General features: G+C 54.0%; 1 protein-coding gene across 2 annotated transcripts in view; it reads left to right on the forward strand.

The window, feature by feature from the left end:
* MAU2 (MAU2 sister chromatid cohesion factor) overlaps positions 1–16,957 on the forward strand; it is a 30,652-nt gene that overhangs the window by 9,970 nt on the left and 3,725 nt on the right. The window contains exons 4-17 of one of the 2 annotated variants that reach the window (XM_042929005.1): positions 174–269; positions 1,943–2,037; positions 4,369–4,396; positions 4,699–4,854; positions 6,098–6,244; positions 6,332–6,422; positions 7,576–7,679; positions 8,624–8,701; positions 8,995–9,060; positions 11,130–11,216; positions 12,781–12,830; positions 13,028–13,105; positions 13,283–13,394; positions 16,286–16,376. In XM_042929005.1, coding sequence (XP_042784939.1) covers positions 174–269; positions 1,943–2,037; positions 4,369–4,396; positions 4,699–4,854; positions 6,098–6,244; positions 6,332–6,422; positions 7,576–7,679; positions 8,624–8,701; positions 8,995–9,060; positions 11,130–11,216; positions 12,781–12,830; positions 13,028–13,105; positions 13,283–13,394; positions 16,286–16,376 — 1,279 coding nt within the window. The remainder of the gene's footprint in view (positions 1–173; positions 270–1,942; positions 2,038–4,368; positions 4,397–4,698; positions 4,855–6,097; positions 6,245–6,331; positions 6,423–7,575; positions 7,680–8,623; positions 8,702–8,994; positions 9,061–11,129; positions 11,217–12,780; positions 12,831–13,027; positions 13,106–13,282; positions 13,395–16,285; positions 16,377–16,957) is intronic. The other variant, XM_042929006.1, reaches the window with a different exon arrangement.

Consider the following 16,957-nt stretch of genomic DNA (forward strand, 5'->3'; position numbering starts at 1 on the left):
GCCAGTGAGTCCAATAAAATCTTTTCTTCTTTTAATAAAGTAAATTGGCAACCCACAGATCCTTTGGTGAGCGTGAACAGGAGTGGCCTTCTGGCGCCACAGCTGCTGCATAAGGAATCCAGCTTGCTTGCCGGCTTGTTTTTTCCTTCCCAAACTTGACTGTTTCCTTTCAGAATTCTGTAGACACAGCAAAGCCACTGTTGCGGAAAGCGATCCAGATCTCACAGCAGACTCCATACTGGCACTGCCGCCTGCTCTTCCAGCTTGCTGTGAGTACCATGGACCCAGCCAAGAAGCATGGGGGCCCAGCAGGGGCTGTGACCTTGGGGCAGGTGTGCCCCAAGTACAAATAACAAACTCCAGGACACACAGACCCTCCTCAAGCTGCTGCACTGCATGGGTGGGGACACAGGGACATTTCTTTTACCTGCTAACCAGCCTCCGTCCTTGGCAGTACCACCACCCCCAAACAGCCGGCACCTAAGGTGATGGTGGGAGTGTCCATCCCCCTGGGGGCTGACACAGGGCCTTGTCTTCATGTTCCCCTCTCTCCTCGTGCTTCATTTGGCCTGTGTTCATTTAAATATGGGGAGGGGCGCCTGGATGGCTCAGTCAGTTAAGCATCCGACTCTTGGTTTTGGCTCAGGTCATAATCTCACGTATTCATGAGTTCGAGCCCCCCATTAGGCTCTGTGCTGGTGGCGTGGAGCCTGCTTGGGATTCTGTCTCTCCCTCTCTCTCTGTCCTTACTCCACTCACACTGTCTGTCTTTCTCAAAAATAAATAAACTTGGGGCGCCTGGGTGGCTCGGTCGGTTAAGCATCCGACTTCAGCTCAGGTCATGATCTCACACTCCCATGAGTTCGAGCCCCGCGTTGGGCTCTGTGCTGACAGCTCAGAGCCTGGAGCCTGCTTCAGATTCTGTGTCTCCCTCTCTCTCTGTTCCTCCCCTGTTCATGCTCTGTCTCTCTCTGTCTCAAAAATAAATAAAAACATTAAAATAAATAAATAAGTAAACTTTAAAATTTTTTAAATGAAAATAAATTTGTTTGGGGAGCATTTCTTGCCAGTAGCCCACTGTGTTTTGTAAGAACTGAGCTGAGATTGCCACTTACCTATTGGGCAATGAATGCCTGAGTCAAGCCTGGGCTCCGTGTAGGTCCTCCCTTCATCTCCCCAGATATAGGTCGTCCCTATATTCTGAGACACTCAATTGGTTGGGGGGCTTTCTAGGCTGGGCCTTCCTGGCTGCAGTGGAGGGGCCTGCTGTCTGGGGATCAAGATGAAGGACAGTAGGCTCTACTGTGAGGGACACCTCTTTTGTTGTGGGCTCTGCCCGTACCTCCCCCTCATTGGCTGGATTCCAGTCTCTCCTGTCTCAGAACCTCCCTGCCCACCAGGCTGCTCTCACCTACCCTTCATGACACAGCCCTGTCACCTGCCTGTACAGCCGGACTGTGAGTCACCTGAGTCATTGGGCACCACATGCATGTAGGAACCCAAGCTCTTGACCAAGGTCCTGCAAGTGTACCTTCCTTTGAACCTGTTAAAGCCTCTCTGTTTGAAACATCTATAGGCACTTAATGCCTGAGGGAGTCCCTCCTTGCTTGGGGCTCCTCTGGCCACCTCCCTAGTGACTGCCCCCAAAGGCAGTCTGCAAAGCACACAGACACACTCACAAAGTCTTAGGGGTCTATGCCCATAAGTATTAACTGCTGGCTCTGTGAGCCGTGAAGCTTAAATGAGGTACACTGTAGGTGAAGTGGAGTTCTGTACCCAAAGCAATTAACGTGATGAGATAATTTGGTTGATTTAGCTCATAACTGACATTAAGACAATTTTGTTGGGGTGTGGGGAGGTTCAGTTTTAAGTCACCAACAGAGCACTGAGGTCAGGTAGTAGGTGCTATAAAGTAAGCGTCATTGCTCTCTCTCCTTTTTAGCAACTGCACACGCTTGAGAAGGACCTGGTGTCAGCCTGCGACCTCCTGGGCGTGGGGGCTGAGTATGCCCGAGTTGTGGGATCTGAGTATACACGGTAGGCACCCTCTATCCGCACTCCTCTCCCCCTTGGAAACAGCTGGCTATCTTGTCCTGGACAACAACGAGAATTGGCATTCTGGCTCGAAAGAGAGATCACTTTGGTGCATAGTAAAAAAATGTGGCGATTAAAGCAGCACCAGACATCTCTTGCCCCATCGATTTATGAAGTTGGAGGGGAGAAGCTACTGACAAGGGGAGAGCAGCCCGCATTCTCAGTGCTTGCAAGAACGTAGTGTCTCTTAAAATAAAAAGCGTTCGTATGATGTGCTGGGCTGGCCCCTTTCTGGCACAGATGCAAGAGCAGTGCTCCCAGAAGGTGGTGTGCTTGGCAGTGCCTGTGGGCAGCCCCAGTGTCCCAGCTTTTAGATGTACAACAGGAGACAGAATGAGTGGACGTTCGTGTAAAAGAGGGGACGTAGGTTCATGTTACCCACAGAACTGCTTAGACCAAGGTCTGGAGACTGGTGCCTTGGGATCAGGGGTCAGAGGGCACTGGTGCTTCATTGTGTACCCTCCATGAAGGTGTCCAGTCTGTCTGCCTCTTTTCCTGTTGAAGAGAAGAGCCCTCTGCAGTAGACGGGCACAGACAACAGTGCTCTTATTCTGTTGTATGCATTGGGGTTCTGGAAAGTTAAGTTTCACAAGGCTGATCTTACCCCATGGAATTGTTGGGAAACAACTGTTCCCGACTCTGTTCTTTGAGCTCTAGACTTGAAAGTGCCCGAGAGGAGCCACTCAGTTCCCCCTAGGCTGTCTTGGCCTCTTGGCTACCCTGCCTTGAGATGGTGGCTGTCACATACTCTGGCCCCACACTCCTGGCCTTCCCTGCCCCCCTTGTGCTGTAGCTATCACTAGGTTCATGGTGACAGGCCCTACAGGGCATGGGGACAGCTGAACACTCTACATGTTCTCTCTAGAGTGTCTCCTTACAGGCTTCTGTGCCACTGTGGACAGGCAGCCTGGGTGGGCGACCTGGGTGTAGACCCTACAGTCTGCCTGCCGTGAAGTAACAACAAGGAATGGTGTGGTGGCCTGGAGCATCGGCATCTGTTGTGCTATGTGATTGTGACCTCCCCACCTCAATCTCCTCACCCAGAAAATGGGAAGAATGGCACCTACTTGATGGGGTGTCGTTGGAACACACGGGGATTCTGCCAAGACTGTCAGGAAGGAGACTTTGATATTGAACAAACTGGGGGCCTGGGGGCCTGTACGACCACAGGGATTCCTGAAAGCAGCAGCCCCTGCCCCACACTAGCATGCTGAGGCACCTTGGAGCTGAGTTTGAGGCCAGGCTGGCCCGGCTCCTTCCCCTGTTATTTTGGCTGTTCTCAACTTTTTAACAGCTTGGAGTACCTGATTAGCTCAGTGAGAAGATCATGCAACTCTTGATCTTGGGGTTGTGAGTTTGAGCCCCACATTGGATAGAGAGATTACTTAAAAATAAAACCTTTAAAAATAATAAATATTTTTAAAAATTCTTTTATTTATCTTGAGAGAGAGAGAGAGAGAGACAGCATGAGTGGGGAGGGGCAGCGAAAGAGGGAGAGAGAAAATCCCAAGCAGGTTCCACGCTGCCAGCACAGAGCCCAACATGGGACTCGAACACACGAAGCCATGAGATCATGACCTGAGTCGAAACCAAGGGTCAGACACCTAACCAACTGAGCCACACAGGCGCCCCAAAAATAATAAATTTCTTAACATGCTCATTTTATAATTTTTATGCTTATGATAGCAGTACACACACATTTAGAAAGTTACAAAAAGGTTTCGGTGTTGGCTATAGAAATCTCCTGGCCTCATTGCCCCCTGAGGGTTGAGACAGGGTGGTGAGGCTGCTGATGTGCCTGGGGCTTCCTGAGTTTATCTCTTTAACCCTCAGGAGAATCTGAAGGGTTCAGAAGAGGAAGTAGAGGCGTGGATTTGAGTTCAGGCACCTGAGCCTGTATGCTTGCCCCCTGCCCAGTGCCATCCACTGACACAGAAGCCCTGTCTACACTGTCAGCCAGGGTGAAATTATGGCAGACTTGCCATTCCATACTCTGCTCCTCCACACTTTCTGAGCACCTGTTTATGCCTTCTGGGCTTTTGAGCCTCATGAACATCTAAACCAGGCAAAAATAGTAAAGAAAGATCAAATAGGGTAAAATAGAACAGTTGTAAATAAAACACATCTCACTGGGGCTGGAGACCACCAGGGACTGCTGTCATCCACTTAATTATCCCCAGAAGTGGCACATTAGGTCCCCATGAACATTGGGGTGGCACAGTCGTCCCAGGAGATGACAGGGCCCCACAGACTGACTCACCCTCTCTTTTCCAGGGCATTGTTCCTGCTCAGCAAAGGGATGGTAAGTCAAGGCTGGGTGGAGTGGGGCTGGTTGGAGGACATGAAGCCAGGCCCTGCTCACTTGCCATGGTGCAGCCCCCCTTGGGGGCCCAGACCCTCATGTACAGCGGGCTGCAGCAAGGCCGAGGCCCTGGTGCCCCTGCTGGGTTCAGAAGTGAAACTCATTCCAGGTTGTGGGATTTGTGCTAAGGAAGGGGCACCCTGGGTTTGTTTTGTGCCCTCTTTGTGGTGCTGGTGGTCCCCTGGAGGGGGGCAGCCCTGTGCACCAAGGGGTGCTCCCACCACCTGCGTCTCCCTCCCCAGCTGCTGCTGATGGAGCGCAAGTTGCAGGAAGTCCACCCGCTGCTGACCCTCTGTGGACAGATAGTTGAGAACTGGCAGGGGAACCCCATCCAGAAGGAGTCTCTGCGTGTCTTCTTCCTAGTGCTCCAGGTGACCCACTATTTGGATGCTGGGCAGGTACGTAGTGCCTCCCGTGTGAGGGCTGATGGGGATTGAGCAGGCTGTGAGTAGGCTTCCTGCCAAGATGTCACCTCTGTGGTTGCATCCTGTCACTAGCCACACAACATGGCTGTCGTTGAGAGCTCAGCTTCTGCTCCACACCTTGTCATGGTCTGGCACAAGTGCTTTGTCCCTGTGAGCAGAGGGCACTCCGAGAATGGGAGTCTCCTGTTCCCAGCATAATGGCAAGAGTATTTGTGGCGCACACGTCCACTCAGTGCGTGGACAGTCGAAGGCGTCTAAGAGCAGTTTGGGAATCCATGAGAATAAACTGAGGATTCTGGCATGGTGCCTGGCACACAGCGGGTGCTCAAGCAGTGTCTGTCCACACCCCACCCCCTGCCCCAGCTGATGACGGCTTTATGACGTTCAAGTAGGGACTGACAGGATCAGCTGTATCCAAGAGTAGACTAATTCTCGTGTGGTCGAGGAGCAGCTGCATTTGTGCGTGGGTGAACGTCTCAGCCTTTTGGGGGTGCTACTCCATCTTCCCCACCCTGTCCTAGTGACCAACCACAGGCAGGACCTCTCTGGTGTCCTGGGAGGCCGCAGGTGGAGCCTAGTGGCTGTGAAGGCCCCAGAAAGTGCCGAGTAGGTGTCTCATTGGTGAAGGGCTTCCTTCGTTCTCCCTCTTGCACCCAGCTGTGCCTGTTGAGCCAAGCACCACACTCAACACATAGAAACACAGAACAGACACTCATGGGGTATTGATGGCTGTGTAAATGGCCTGTGGGGGCCTTGGGACAGGGCTTCGCTGTGCAGAGAGGCCAGTCTGTACAAACCATGGCATCTGCAGGACTCCCAGGTAGCCACTTCCCACCCCCTGGGATAACCAGCTGCCCCAGCCCTGTCCTTCTCTCCTGGGGTTACTACAGGAAAGAAGAAGCGTGATTTGAACAGGGTCTTTGGACAGACTTCTCGCAGGACTTGGTATTGGGCCCAGCACCGGGTGGTGGCCAAGCCTTAGTCCCATAGATGACCTACCTGGTCCTACCATGCTCCCTGAGAGCTGGCTGACCAATCTGGGGGTGGGCTTCCTGCAAGTAGTGAGCATAGCAGGGGCTCCTAGAAGGAGGGGGCTAAAAAGTTGCTGGACAGGCAAGACCTGGTTAGCTGCCACTGTGGGAGCCTTGTGTCCTGAGGGGCCTGGCACCTGGTGGGAGTGGGCACTCAGGCGTGTGGTGCCACTCGCCTGCTCCAGGTGAAGAGTGTGAAGCCATGCCTGAAGCAGCTGCAGCAGTGCATCCAGACCATCTCCACGCTGCACGATGATGAGATCCTGCCTAGCAACCCTGCTGACCTCTTCCACTGGCTGCCCAAGGAGCACATGTGTGTGCTCGTCTACCTGGTGAGTCTCTAGAGGCCTGGGGCCAGGGTGGCTGCGGGGGGTGAGGAGAGGGTCACAGTGACCACTGCTGTCTGGTCTTGTTGCCAGGTGACCGTGATGCACTCCATGCAGGCCGGCTACCTGGAGAAGGCACAGAAATACACAGACAAAGCTCTCATGCAACTGGAGAAGCTCAAGAGTAAGTCTCAGTGGGGCTGTGTTCCATTGGCAGGTTGCATAGCCACAGCGCCCCCTGGTGGGTGGCACGAGTGCCACCTCTTATGCTGGCCTGAAGACTCCAGAATGACAGCAGTGCTGAGCAGTCACCATGAGTCCCTGCCCCATGGGTCTTGTTAACCCAGTAGGAAGATGGGGGCAGTCTGGGATAGGGGCAGAGCAGGCCAAGCCTGGGCTTGATCCTTATTCTGTGGCCAGGAGGGGTCTTGTACTATCTCTGTCCTATCCCCCCACTGCTTAAGATGAGTGTGAGGGTTAGTGGGTCCCCATCAGAGCCTGTTAGGAGTCGGCGGCTGCTTTTGTTATCTGTGCTCAGTGTTGTGACTGAGGATCACACTTGGTGAGACTGGGATGGGAGCTTCAATCTCACTGACCAATAGCAGGCCCTCTAGAGGTCTTGGGTTCTGCCTGGATGCTCAACTGATCCATCTCGTGGGACCCAGGGTCCTGTGACTAGTAGAATCTGAGAGCTGCATGTGTCCATGGCTGGCTCAGCACCCCTATTAATCTGTTCATTTGCTTCCTGTGCCCTCATGAGTGCCACTGGGGGAGGAGCCTTCAAGACTGTAGAATCAAAACCCACAAAAATGGCAGTTCTTTCCCTCCAGATGAGTTGGGAAAGGGCTGTGGGTGCTGTCTGGTTCCAGTATGAGGGCAGCCTCTCAAGGAAGCCAATAGCTGGGTTCCCTCACTGCTGCCTGAGGCCTTTTTGCACACTTTCAATCTCCTGGGCTGCAACATTTCTAGAACCATTGTGTCCAGAGTGCTCTTGAGCACTCCCCTAGGTCAGAGTGGAATGAGGATGGAAGACCAGTCTCTTAGGATTTCTTATTCTTAGAACACTCTGATCACTAAAACCTGGCTCTGAGCCTGTCTCCCCACCTGGAGAAGGAGATGAGCCCCCTTGCTCTTAGGGTGCAGTGGGCACCAAGTGAGGTGACAGAGCTGGTGCTGAGCTGGTGCCCAGCAGAGCAGATGGGCTCAGACCTGGGTTGCCACAGGGCCAGTGTGGTGCGAGGTGGAGGGTGCGAAGTCCCCAGGAGGCTCTGTGTCAGTCTCCTGGGGTCTCTTCTCTAGCTGTACCTTGAGTGCTCACCCTCACTTCTCACCCCCAGTGCTTGACTGCAGCCCTATCCTGTCCTCCTTCCAAGTGATCCTGCTCGAGCACATCATCATGTGCAGGCTTGTCACGGGACACAAGGCTACTGCACTGCAGGAGGTAATGCCACCAGAGGCCACGCACACGGGTGGGAAAACTACTGGGAGTTTGCCACGTCTCAGAAGTCGTCACATGGGAGAATGTAAATTTGCCCAATGTGTGTCAACAGAATATCCAGGCTTGTTTCACTATAATTTGTTAGTTCATGACCCTGATGGACACAACTAATCAGAGAATATGATACAGAAGTCAAAGGTTCTGGGTACCTGGGTAGCTCAGCTGGTTGAGCCGTCAGACTCTTGATCTCAGCTCAGGGATGTGAGTTCAAGCCGCACACTGGGCTCCGCGCTGGGCATGAAGCCTACTTAGAGAGAGGGGCACCTGGGCTGTGGCTCAGTTAGTTAAGGGTCCGACTTCGGCTCAGGTCACAATCTTGCAGTTTGTGAGTTCGAGCCCTGTGTTGGGCTCTGTGCTGACAGCACAGAGCCTGGAACTTGCTCCAGATTCTGTGTCTCCCTCTCTCTCTGCCCCTCCCCTACTCTCTCCCACTCTCTCTCAGAAATAAACAAGAAAAATTTTAAAAAAGAGAGAGAGAAATCACTAGTCCTTTCTCTAAAAGTAGGCATGCCCAGGGAACACGGGGTCTGAGAATTTGGGGTCCCCTGACGGTGATCCTAACACTCCTCCTGCCCTGATCCATAATCTCTGATGCTCATCTTCGTGAGAGGAAGCAGGTGCCCTGAGTAGGTAAGGGTGCTGTATGGCTGAGACACATGGCAGAAAGAGAGGAAGAGGTGGTGGTGATGGACAAGGGTCACCATTCTCGAGGAGGTTGGGCCTGCACTTGGCCCTCACAACAGACACCTTTGCTGGGACTTTGTGCCCAGATTAGAGAAGGTAGGATGTGGGCACACCTGTCGGCTTCGAGGGCCTCCCAAATGCTGCTGGGACACCAGGTCCTGTGTTACAGGCCATGTGACGTTGAGCATGCTCTTTCCCGACAGATCTCCCAGGTCTGCCAGCTGTGTCAGCAGTCCCCCCGGCTCTTCTCCAACCACGCCGCACAGCTGCACACGCTGCTGGTGAGTGCACCAGGCTGCCTGCCCCCAGCCCCATTCCAGTTGGTGATCCCGTGACTGCCACCCCACACAGCATCCAGAATATTTCCGGTGGGCTTCTTTCTGACCAGCATCTTGAGTCTGAGTTGACCTAGGTCCTGGGAGGAGGGAATAATTGAGCGTGCCATCTTTCTGCCTCTTTGCTGGAATAAAGCTCAGATGTAGCTGGCTCATTCGTCACTTACCAGGCTCCTGTGGGTTTAGTTGTGCAGCCCTGGGGAAACTGGCTTCAGGGCCTCAATGCCTTCTTCTTCCAGGGCCTGTACTGTGTCTCTGTCAACTGCATGGACAATGCAGAAGCCCAGTTCACCACAGCCCTGCGGGTAAGGTGCCGGCCCTCACTCCATGGGGCGGGCGGTGCTTCTCAGTGAGGAGTCGGGTGTGGTCGGTGATGAGGACAGCCTCTGCATGAAACTGTGCCCAGTGGGCCACTCTACAGCATGCAGCTTGATGCGGGTCATGACAGTGACGGGCCGGGGCTTTCCGTGGCAGGATCTGTGCTACTCAGATGCATCAGAGCCGGCACTGGCAGCACAGTATGACAGGAGATAACTGTGGGCGAGGAGGCTTCTGGCTAGCCTTGGGTGGGGCTTCCCCAACTAACCTGGAGGGCGGCCACCAGGGAGAGCCCAGAGCCCACTGGTGCCGTGGCCTGTGCAGCCTCTTTCACTCCTGATTCCCAGCCTTCCTGATATCCTGCCAGGTTGGTGTTGGCTCCTGTCACAGCTGAAAATGCAGAGTCACTTGGCAGGGTTCAGGGGATCCCTGGAGCCACCCCAACAGCAGTCCCGGGACACAAAGCTGGGTCTGCCCTCACCCTCCAGCAGCCTGGTTGCACTGGGGGCAGAGGATCCCTCGTGCTGCAGGTCACAAGGGAGCTCCGCTGGGGCGATGTTCTCGCCTCTGACAGGTCCCACTGCGCCCTGGGAAAAAGCTGGTGCCACGTCCTCCTTCAGAGACAGCCCCCCGCCAACTCCCAGGTCCGGGAGTTGATAGCACAGTGCCAGGCCCCAGTCTGCCTGCCTTATTCCAGGACCAGATAAGCACATCCCCACCTTGGCCTCTATGTCCTCTCAGGAAAAGGAGGCTAGCAACACCTTCCTCCCAGGGGACCGAGGAAGCCCCAAGCAGAGATGTTGGGACGTGGGGGTGGCTGTGTGACTCGGGTAAAGTTGCTGGGGGTGCTGAGTGCGCCCTGTCAGATGGGGAGCTCTGCTCTGTCCCTTGTGTCAGTCTCTTTGCTCCTGGGGTTGGGCTCGGCGGCATTGCTGCTCCTCCGAGATGCTCTGCGTGGCTGTGGATGCCGCCACCCCCACTGCTTGTCTTAGCAATGTTTAGGAGCCTCTGGCTGCATGCCAGAGTGTGAGAGTAGATGTGGTGTCCGCTCCCAAGGCCTTCTGGGCCTTTCCATCTATGCCCACTCCTCTGGGCCCTGGTCAGCTTGTGCTGCGGTACCAAGACACCGCCACACAGCGCCCTGTGTTGCCTGCAGTTATCCCACGGCCCCATGAAGTTCTCTCCACCTCTCCCTCCCCATCTTACTTCCCACAAGTGGCTGCTGCTGCTTTGATAGTTTGTGCCTCAGGGAGTCCGCGTGGCTCTCCTACAGGCCACGTGGGAAGTGGTGCAGCCAGGATACACGCTCAAACCCCCTGGCCCCAGACACGTGCTCTTCCTGTGGTCCTACAACAAACAAACCAGAGCGTCTTTGCTCATATCAGAAGACCTTCTGGGCCTCCTTGGCACATGCTGGGGTCCTGTGGGTGGGGTCTGCATTTCCTAGGCATCCTCAGCCTCTTGCACAGCTGTGCTTTCTCAGCCCCGCTGGGAACCAGGATCTGGGTAACACTCGGGTCGCTCAGATTGATCCCTCTTTTGACCATTTTTATTTCCCAAGAAGAGCTGGGATCATCGGTCATCTACTACCAGCCATCGGCAGCATCTCTGGTCTCTGACAGTCTCAGCTACCTTCCTGGCATGTCCTCCCCAGGACCAGCAAGTGCTTCTGCTGTGTCAGCCCACACTGGAGTCCCAGGGGTCACTGGCTGTAGTGTGGAAGGAGGGGTTGTCCAGGTCTCAGACCTGAGAAACAAGCAGAAAATGGACTAAAGTGCAGTGTGTTCTCAGGGCAGGATCAGGGGTGGCTGGTTTTCCTTTGTTTCCTGAATTTCTTATAATGGGGATGACAGTTTGATAGTGAAAAGAACTAACAGCTATATGCTCCTGGGATTTAGGAGGCAGGCAAGGGGGGGTATGCCTGAAATGAAAGGAATAAAGTCATTCTAGATTAGTTGCTGTGGAGCACTTGGGTGGCTCCCATGCCACTGAGTGGCCCTCGTGTGATGTGGCTTTGCCCAGCCTGGCCCTCTAATGCCTATGTGTCCTGTCCTAGCTCACCAACCACCAGGAGCTGTGGGCCTTCATCGTGACCAATCTGGCGAGTGTGTATATACGGGAAGGAAATAGACACCAAGAGGTAGTAGGTGACATGCTTCATGTTTGGTATCTTTTCAGCTCTTATCCGGGGGTGGTGGGGTTGGGGTTGTCCTGGGCACCAGCAGATCTCAGCAACCCCAGCGTTTCCACTCTTCAGCAAGCATCACACTTGTGTCCCCCACAGAGTTGCAAGTGTGGCTGGGGCAGGCCAGGTCTAGGACAGGAACGTTTCCTAGGTAAATAACACTTCTCCGTGTTAAAAATGAGCCAAATTTGAGGTCCCCGAGTGGCTCAGTTGGTTGAGCGTCTGACTTCGGCTCAGGTCATGATCTCACAGTTGGTGGGTTTGAGCCCCACGTCAGGCTCTGTGCTGCTAGCTCAGAGCCTGGAGCCTGCTTTGGATTCTGTGTCTCCCTCTCTGCCCCTCCCCTACACATACTCCGTCTCTCAAAAATGAATAAATGTTAAAAAAAATTTTTTTTAATGTGCCAAACTTCATTGAGCCCCACAGAAGAAATCCAGTTTATTCTACCCTGAGCTGTCTGTTCTAGAATGTCAGTGAGGCCTCATGGCTTACTTCCGAGGAGCAGTAGCTCAGGCAGGCAGTCCTCTGCACTGTGCTCCTAGGTTATCCTAATGACCCAGCCTCCTAAGGGGTAGGGGATCCCAGGGCTTGTCCTCACAGGAGAGGTGCCCTCACCAGGTTCCCCCTGCAACCCTTAGCCCTGGGATTCCCCCCTCAGCCCTAGGGTCACTGCCTCCCCTCCTAGCTCTGGCATCCTGCCTCCAGAGTATCTCAGATTTAGTTACTTTTCCACCTTCATGGTTTTCATTTTTATCTCTTGTCTATAAAAAGTTTAGCTGACCTCCCAGCTTCTGGGCTAGTTTGGATGCTTTGGGCTGCAGGGAGCAGAGAAAGCCCAGACTTCTCACTCCAGCAGTTAGGAAGCAATGGGCGGGGTCATCATAGGGTCGGGAGTGGCCTCCATGGGTCACACTTGGTGACCCATGGAGGATCTTTGCCCTCTCAGTGTCTGCCTCTTGGAGGTGCTATGGGGACACTGGGAGCAGCTTCAGCCCACTTTGACCCTTGTCCTCTCAGCAGCCAGAGAGGACCTAAGAAGTCAGTCACATGGCTGCCTATCAGAGCCTCCCAGGATCCCTGCATCTCCACATAAAGCCTACCCCCAACCCACAAGACCCATGTGGGCTGATATTACCACCTCGCTCCTCCACGCAGGGCCCCTCTGACCATACAGAGGCTGAGACTAAGCAGCTGCCCTGACTCCTCCCCCCCCACCCCCCCCCCGCCCCGTCCCCTTCATCTGACACAGGGTAGGTTGAGGGTGTGAGGACCCCAGCCCTTCACACTGGAGGCCGTGATTCCTGTCGGGTAGGGGGGTGAGGAAGTAGACAGCTCTGTGCAGTCTCCTACAGTGCCCTCATCTGTCCTTGTAGGTCCTGACCCCTCCCCTCACTCAGGCATGGGATTTGGGGTGAAGTTTGGGTTGCGAAGATGCAAGCGGCCCTAGTCAATTTAGCGGATGTTTGAGGCTGAATTTTCTCATGCTTATGCAAGATGATTCTAACTGACGTTTCCACCACAGCTGTACAGTTTGTTGGAGAGGATCAATCCGGACCATAGCTTCCCTGTCAGGTAGGAAGGCCCAGTGCTGAGTGCCCGTTGACCTATTGTCTTATATTTTCTCCGCTCTTGAAGTGGTGCCAGTGCTGGGGGGGACCCAACTGCCCTGTGTATCTGTACCTCTCTCCCCACCCTCTTCCCACTCCCCTTCGTAAACCTGCTGCACTCACAAAAATCCCACCGAAGTGTCACCTGCTCTCTCCCATCAGCTCACACTGCCTCCGAGCAGCAGCTTTCTATGTGCGAGGGCTCTTCTCCTTCTTCCAGGGACGCTACAATGAGGCCAAGTGAGTACCGGGAGAGGACCGGTTGCCCCACGCCCTTCTGTGTTGCTCCCTGACAGTATGTGCCCAAGGGCCTCTGTCCCTAAGAAAGGTGGGCTCTGCTCAGGGCCTTGGGGCCGCTGCTGCCTTTTCCTACCGATGAGGCATCCCCATGGGGCTTTAGCATCTGTTTTTGCCTAGGCGATTTCTTCGAGAAACTCTGAAGATGTCCAACGCGGAGGACCTGAACCGGCTCACAGCCTGCTCCCTGGTGCTTCTGGGCCACATCTTCTATGTGTTGGGGAACCACAGAGTGAGTGTCCGGGGCTGGGCCAAGAGGCTGGGGGCCGGCACGGTGCTTACGGACTACCACCCAGCAGCACTTTGCATCCTGTGCTCCTCCATGATTTTATCTCAGTAACCCGCCCACTCCCCACTGCTCCATGAGGCTCTGTGAAGGAAGGGGCACTTTGGCACCATGGGAAGCAGGGCTGGGGGAGCTTTGGATCCCTGAAAGGTGGGTCTGTGAGACAGACGTGCCCAGTGCCATATGCAGGCAGTGGTTAAGCAGAGGCAGTGGTTAGTCAGAGCCCTGTGGGCTGTCCAGAGCTGGCAGGGCTGAAGGCACGTTTCCCTTCTGTATGGTAATACCCGGGGGTGGACAGGTATGTCTTCTCAGCCAGATACCTTAGGCTCCATTTTGCCTAGGGCACCCCATGTTTTCATTCTTACCTAGAATGGCCTCCTGGGGACTGGTCCCCAGTGGGATCAGCCAACTCGAAGTGTCTGAGTCAGATGGAGTATCTGGGGTGTACATCGTCACTTCCTCTTACCTGTAGACCTCATGAGGCGATTCGTTTTTTTAAGATAGTATTTGTTCATGTCATCTAACGTGACCTGTTCGTGATAGAAAGTCTGAGAAGCAAAGAAGGAAGTGATTGCATGTCTTCTGTGTTCTAGCTGTTTCCAGCTGCCTCTGCCTACGCATATGTTTTGTTTTTTAGGCTGTTTCATAATTTGATATCTTGTCTTTTTCTGTACCATCGGGTGAGAGTTTTCTTCGTGGCCACAAGAATTTTGAAGCAGCATCTGCTTCGTAGTTTAGTTAGCCTCACTTTAGCTAACACAGGGTATGTGTCTTGGCCCATAGGGGTTCCTCTGATCAAACCCTAGAGCTCCCTAAGAATGAGCATTTTTAACAACCTTGGCCCATCCCACTCCCCACAATCATATGACAAGCACTTGCTGTGGCCCTGCAGCTCAGGTCCTGGTGGCCATGGCCTGAACACTGGGGACGTCACCACCTCCAAAGGAAGAGGACAAGCTTTGGGTTCTCCCTTCAGAGTGCAACTCTGCTCCATCTTGAATACCCTGTCCGCCTATTCCTCAGCCTCTGAGCACACAGAACAGTGGCTTGGTGTGTGTTTAGGGGCCACGTGGGGAACAAGTTCAACATGAGGCACTGCTGAGTGTGGGCTGCCCACCTCATGTCTCAGTGTGGTGATTACCCCGCTGTGTGATTACCCCGTTTTCCAGATGGGGAGATTAAGGTCACACAGTCCCAAACTGCAGACCCAGGCTTAGAACCAGACCTCACTGGCTCTCATTTGTCTAGAAGTCTCCAGAAGCCACCTTGAATGGGGCAGGGTAAGCAAAGCAGCTTTTCAGCTACAGCTCTGGTTCATGTTTGGGGCAATCCTGGGTCATCTTATAGAACTTTTTTAGGAGCTCCGCTGCTCCCTGTGTGTCTGGGCCTATGTGGAGTGACATGGGACCCCCAAGGACCCTTAGACCCAAGCCTGGCTTCAAGTGGCTCCAGGTCTGAAGGAGACACACCTAGACACAGCCAATTCTACCTGGGCCTGCCAGCCTAGAGTGTCCACAGGCATCATGAGTTCGTGAGCAGCTTCACACAGAGTACCTGTCAGAATCACACATTTTCATACCAGATTCTGTGGGGCCACAAGCTGACATGGGGGAGCTTGCCCAGGAGAACCAACGGGTACTCTCCTTCTGGCAGCTTCCAAACAGAGGCCCAACCCCAGGCCTAAAGGAATACAGTAGTTTTTTTGTCTTCTGTTGTGCATTCTGAGATCTTAGAAGGACTTCATTCAGTTTTGAAAAGCTTTGAGACCCACCTGAACTTCCTCTGAGGTACCAGCCATGGGACAGTGTGAAGTCATTGGGCTTTTGTGTCTGTAAGGAGGCGTGTCTCACCCGATCATGTCTGTGCTGAAGCTAGGCTTCAGGAGTTGCTTTTGATGATTTGTAGGTCTCTTGGCTATATGGCACCTGTCTGTCAGCAGCTGTTAGGTAGGGAGTTCTCCCATGTCACCTTGAATCCAGCATTCAGGCCAGCAGAGCTTGTGGTCCCTAGGCTGAGGGGGGTCAGAGCAGTGGTACCAGTCATCGTGGGGTCAGGTATGGGTATTTATGGCCCTCTGTCCACTCTCAGCACATGCTGGGCATTGAGGGGGCGGGGGTGGCGTTGTACAGCCACTCAGAGTTGGAGAGTTGACATACCCTGGTGTCCCACAGCCCCATGTGTCAGGTAGCTTCCCACAAGAGTGGACTTGTATGTAGCAGAGAAACCTCCCTTCCTCCTTTATCCTTTCGGTCCTCATCACTCCCACCAGAGCAGACTGCTTCCTCCTCCCATGCCCTGGGACCTCTGAATGTGCATTTCTAGTCGGCTCCTGATCTGGGTCCAGAGCTGACTGCTGCCAGTGCCTTTTGTTCTGGTGAGAAAGACAAAAGCATGTAGATTTGTCCATAGCCAACAGTGCCCCAGTGAGGAAGTAGATGCAGAGTTGAAGAGTGAGGGCAGTTTATTTTTTCCTGAGGTGTTGAAGAGTACTTCATTCTCGGTTAGTTGAGTGTCCAACTCTTGATTGTGGCTCAGGTCGTGATCCCAGGGTTGTGGGATTGAGCCCTGCCTTGGACTATGCGCTGAGCATGGCACCTGCTTGAGATTGCCCCTCTGCCCTTCTTCCCTTTCTCTCTCTCTCTGAAAAAAAAAAGAAGAAGAAGAAGAAGAGTACTTCAGAGGTCACTTGAAATGGGCCCTGAAGTAGGAGTAGGAGCTTGCTTGCCAGTCAGCAGAAAGAGGGCACAGCCTGGGCTGGGGGTGGTGGGTGGGTCCTAGGCTGTCCTTGCTGCCGGCCCCAGCCCCCACTCCCTTCCCTGGTTGCTCTTGATCAACAGGAGAGTAACAACATGGTGGTGCCTGCCATGCAGCTGGCTAGCAAGATCCCAGACATGTCCGTGCAGCTGTGGTCATCAGCCCTGCTGAGAGGTGAGTACAACAGCCAGCCCTTCCCAGAGATCAGGGCCACTGGGGAGAGCCCAAGCCTAGAAGATACCGGGTAAGCCCTGTTTAGCTTCTGCTTAGACTGGGTCTCTACAGGGCACAGCCCCAATTCCAGCATATACTCAGGCTCCACAGGAGATCCTGTTTGGGGGCAGCAGGCACTGGGCTCAACACAGGATCGGTTCAGTCTCTCCATAAAGCCGTTTCTTGGAGTCTGGGTGAAGAATCGGGCTGTAAGCCCTACCCCTCATTCTTGGTTTCCTTCCCCCTGAATGGCTGTGTCAGTCGTCCATCAGACAGTACTGGCCAGGGTGCTCTGGGTGCCCAGTGGGCTCTCAGCAGCCATCAGCGTTGTTACTGCTGCTCCCCTGTTTACAGATTGTGCTATTAAAGTCCAGAGACTTCCAGGGCCCCCTGGAAGAGACAGAGGACGAGCTGCTCCTGTCTGCAGTGGGCTCTGTGGGCCTATTCAGTCCTCCTGCCTCAGAAGTGGGTGTTGGGTTCCCTGCTCTAGTGAGTTCCTGTGTGCCTAAGGGTTGGCCACGCCCTCCCCGGGAGGGCCAATA

This window comes from Panthera leo, chromosome A2, assembly GCF_018350215.1.
Source record: "Panthera leo isolate Ple1 chromosome A2, P.leo_Ple1_pat1.1, whole genome shotgun sequence".
Lineage (NCBI taxonomy): Eukaryota > Metazoa > Chordata > Mammalia > Carnivora > Felidae > Panthera > Panthera leo.